Source organism: Cebus imitator, unplaced genomic scaffold (assembly GCF_001604975.1).
Source record: "Cebus imitator isolate Cc_AM_T3 unplaced genomic scaffold, Cebus_imitator-1.0 Scaffold801, whole genome shotgun sequence".
Lineage (NCBI taxonomy): Eukaryota > Metazoa > Chordata > Mammalia > Primates > Cebidae > Cebus > Cebus imitator.
In genome coordinates, this window is record NW_016108116.1 from 120206 (window position 1) to 124302 (window position 4097).

General features: G+C 47.6%; 1 protein-coding gene across 1 annotated transcript in view; it reads right to left on the reverse strand.

The window, feature by feature from the left end:
- Positions 1–4097, reverse strand: part of TCHH (trichohyalin) — a 7468-nt gene extending 3371 nt beyond the window's left edge. The window contains exons 1-3 of the mRNA XM_017520084.2: positions 4015–4097; positions 2592–2758; positions 2–1741 (exon numbers count right to left, since the gene is read on the reverse strand). Of these exons, the coding sequence (XP_017375573.1) occupies positions 2–1741; positions 2592–2729 (1878 nt within the window). The 5' untranslated portion in view covers positions 2730–2758; positions 4015–4097. The remainder of the gene's footprint in view (position 1; positions 1742–2591; positions 2759–4014) is intronic.

A 4097-nucleotide genomic window follows, 5' to 3' on the forward strand; every position in this document is an offset into this window, starting at 1 on the left:
GCTCTTCCTCCTGCTGCAGCTCCTCTTCCTCGCGGTACTGCCTCTCCCTCTCCTGGCGCCTTCTCTTCTCCCGTTCCTCTCTCAGCAGCTGCTCTTCCTCCTGCTGCAGCTGCTCTTCCTTCCTCAGCTGCTCTCGTGGGGCCGGCTTGGCGTACAGCGTGTGGCGGCGTCTCTTCCTTTCTTCTTCTAGCTGCCACCTCCATTTTTGGTCGCGGCGCTGTTCCTGGCGTCGCCTCTTTTCCTGATCCTCATGGAGGCCGTCCTCCTCTTCCTGGAGCTGTTGGGCGCGCTCCCGCCGCTGGAGCTGCTCTTCTTCCTGCAGGAACTGCAGCTCTTGCTCCCTCTCGCGACGCTGCTCCTTCTCCTCCTCCTCCTGGAGAAACCGTTGTTCCCGCTGCAGGCGCTCCTCGGCCCTCAGCTGCCTCTCCCGCTGCTGCCGCAACAAGGGCCTGACCGACAGCCTCTGTCGGCGCCTCTCGCTCTCTTCCTCAGCCTGCCACTGCCATTTGAAGTCCCGGCGCTGCTCCTCCTGCTGCTGCTGCCGGCGAGCGGGTTCCTCCTCCTGCCGTTGCAGCTCACGCTCCCGGCGCCGCCTCTTCTCCTCCTGCTCTTCCTGCCTGCGGGGCCTCGAGTAGACTTTGCTTTGCCGTGCGTCGGCCTCCCTTTCTAGCTGCCACTGCCACTTCAGGGTGCGGCTCTTAATCTCCTCCCGGACCTGTTCCTGCTCCTCCTCCTCAGCCAGCTCCTGCTCGCGCCTCAGCCGCCGCTCGCGCCTCTCCTCCTCCTGCTCGCGCCTTAGTTGTTGCTCGCGCCTCTCCTCCTCCTGCTCGCGCTTCAGCCGCTGCTCGAGCCTCTCCTTCTCCTGCTCGCGCTTCAGCCGCTGCTCGAGTCTCTCCTCCTCTTGCTCGCGCTTCAGCCGCTGCTCGCGCCTCAGCCGCTGCTCGAGTCTCTCCTCCTCCTGCTCGCGCTCCAGCCGCTGCTCGAGCCTCTCCTCCTCCTGCTCGCGCTTCAGCCGCTGCTCGAGTCTCTCCTCCTCCTGCTCGCGCTTCAGCCGCTGCTCGCGCCTCTCTTCCTCCTGCTCGGGCCTTAGCCTTTGCAGCTGCTGCTCTTCCTCCTGGCGCTCCCTCTTCAGCTCTTGCCGCTCCTGCTTCTGTAGCTTATCTTCTTCCTCCTGGAGCTCTCTTTGCCGCTGCGGTTCATCTTCCAGGCGCTCCCTTTGCTCTTGCCTCTCCCGTTTTTGCAGCTTCTCTTCTTCCTCCTGGAGCACTCTCTCTTGCAGCTCTCGCCTTCGCTGCTGCTTCTCCTCACGGCACTCCCTCCTCAGCCCCTGCAGCTCCCGCCTTCGCTGTTGCTTGTCGTCTGGAAGCTCATCGTCGCGGCGCTGCCTATCACGCTGCTCAAGTCGCTCTTGTTTCTCCCTTTGCTCCTCTCCCTCAGTGAGCTCCCTCTCCTGTTCCTGCCTCTTCTGCCTCCGTCGTTGCCCAGGTTCTCCTTCCAGTTGTCTGCCCTGGTGCTCGAATCTCCTTTGGTCTTCTTGCCTGCGATCTTGTAACAGGTTCTCCTTTCCATCACAGAGGGTTCGCTTGTCTTCATCTAGTCCCGTGGCCTGGTCCAGAGCGTAGTAACAAGCTTGAGCCACTTTGAAAATGAATAGGAGGAATTCATTGAAATCGACATGCCCGTTACAGTCACGATCCAGAAGTTCCAGGATCAGATCTACCGTCTTGGGGTCATGTGGTCTCTATAAAAATGATGAAAACAAAAATTTTACAATGTACTGTTTACAGGTAGTAAAACTGTATTCACACATGATATATTTTATGCTATGCTCACACTCAAGAGACATTCAGAGCAATTAGAAAAATGCCCAGTGTGTATCAAGTCTTGTCCCCATGTAAAATATGAACCTTCAACTTGGGAATTTTTGCATCTCGTAATTTAGTGCTGACCAAACTGGAGGATGTAGGAAGAGAGACACAAAGTAGAATAGTGGGTAAGCCTACATACCTTAGAGGCAGAGCTTGAAGTGAAGATTCAAAACTGCGTGGTGAACTTACGTGTAAAATTAACAAAGCTACTCAACCTCAAGAAAGAATAAACAAGTTCTCTTTAATTGAGTGAGAATGAACTCATCCTTGAGAGAGCTACAATGGAAATTAGTGAAGATTTGCGGTAGTCACTTCTTCTGTCTGAAGTGGCCAGTACTCTTGATTTGGTTTCTATTCCATATTAGAAAACAGAACAAAACATTTATGGGTAGCACCATTTTAGCAGAGATCAGGCTGATCTCAGTTTTGAAATTGCAAACAAATTTAAGTTTCTCCAAATCTAATTTGATTTGACATCTTTTGTGGTAATGTCCCATGAAGAGCTCATTTACATGGCCACACCATCAAGTACATGAAATACTTTATTATTCAGACTACAATGCCAAGTAAGTACCTTCTGGCTCAGAAATGAATGGGGGATGTAGTGTAGACAAGTTGTTGTGTAAAATGAATATAAAGCCACCATTCCTTGCTCTGGCTTCCTCAGAATAAATCTCATAGCTTCAAGTCAACAGATCTCTTTTTTTTTTTATTAGTTCTTACCCGAAGTACAGCTCCAAATTCTCTTTCAAGGAGGTTCTTCAGGTCTTTCTTAGTTAATGCCACTCCATCACAATCATGTGAGTCATATTGATTGAAAATTTCAATGATGTCACAGATGCTTCTCAGAAGTGGAGACATTTTTTTCTTTCTTTCAAGTTCAAGTAAACCTAACAATAAAATAAGATCCAGAATCAAAATCTCCTTTCTGCTCTTGGGAAAGCTTCATTCACACTATTTCAGGCAGATTCCCAAATAAGTTGAATTTATAGCAGTATTTTCAACCTGGACTTTCGGAGCAGTTTAACCTTTGAATATTGTATCGGAAAGAGAAAAAGCGATCCTGAGAAATTCCAAGCCAGGGAATCATCTTCAGGCTATCCTATAGTGAGCTTTTGATTGTCCACCCAATGTGGATTATCTATGTCCTTTTCTTCTCTATTTCCTCCAGCATATTTCAGAGCAGGCAATAAAGATAGGAGTGCAGAAATCAAAATTTGATATATTTCTACTCATAAACACCTTGCTTTAAAGTTGAGCAAAAAGGACAGGTAAAAGCCAAAAGGTGAAGGAAGACTTGAGAGTATCTTAAAGTGGATAGCAGCCATGTCAGCAAAACATTTGGTAGAAAATAGAACAATGAAGGGAATGTGAATTGTTCCCCAACATTACAGTCCATAAGGAATTTAGGAACTCTTATAGAATATAATTCATAAGTCAGCAATTTTAAAATTAAATAGTACTTCTTCCTAGTCAAAAGGTGGTAACATTCAGATACACACATGCAGAAAACAGGGAGTGTTTGATACCTGCTCCAACACAGATATAATACAGATATTCAGATATTGAAGTATTGAAAGCTTCTGAGAGGTCCTTTCTGAACCAAACAATCCAGAAAACTGTGAATGATATTGGTTTTCTTGGAATCTTGGCTTTTTAGAAAACATTAGCCAGCAGTAGGTCAATGTTATAAGAATACATTGATGGCATTGCTGGCAGGGTATGTGAAATGGTTCACCTAGCTAACTTCTTTATCTAATTCTCAAATCCAATATCTTAGATGCTGTGACTGTATGAAGATGGCTCATATTAGGTAGAACCAATGTAAAAGAGAACAGAGGGTTGGCAAACTTTTGAGATGGAAGTTTTTAGGAAGATGAATCCTATCAGAGCCACACATGATCATCTTTGAGTTCAGAGTTCAGAGAAGTATAGAGTTCAGAGCCCAGGGAGAAGGGTTATGTTTCAGTTCCAGTGATGGCTCCAACCATAAGAAGATGGAAAAGAATTAGTAAAAGTTTATTTATCCCTGTAAGATACTGATACCTTCTGGCACTTAGAACCTCCCCCCATGCCCCAACATCTGAAATAGCTATAAAAATGGAGAATCAAAAAGAAGACCATAATCCCACAGAATGGGACTTACCCACTTCACCAGAGGAAGAAGTCCAGTGCTCGCTGACACCACGGGCAAGTGTACTGGGTAACTGGGAGCTTGGCCTTTTATAG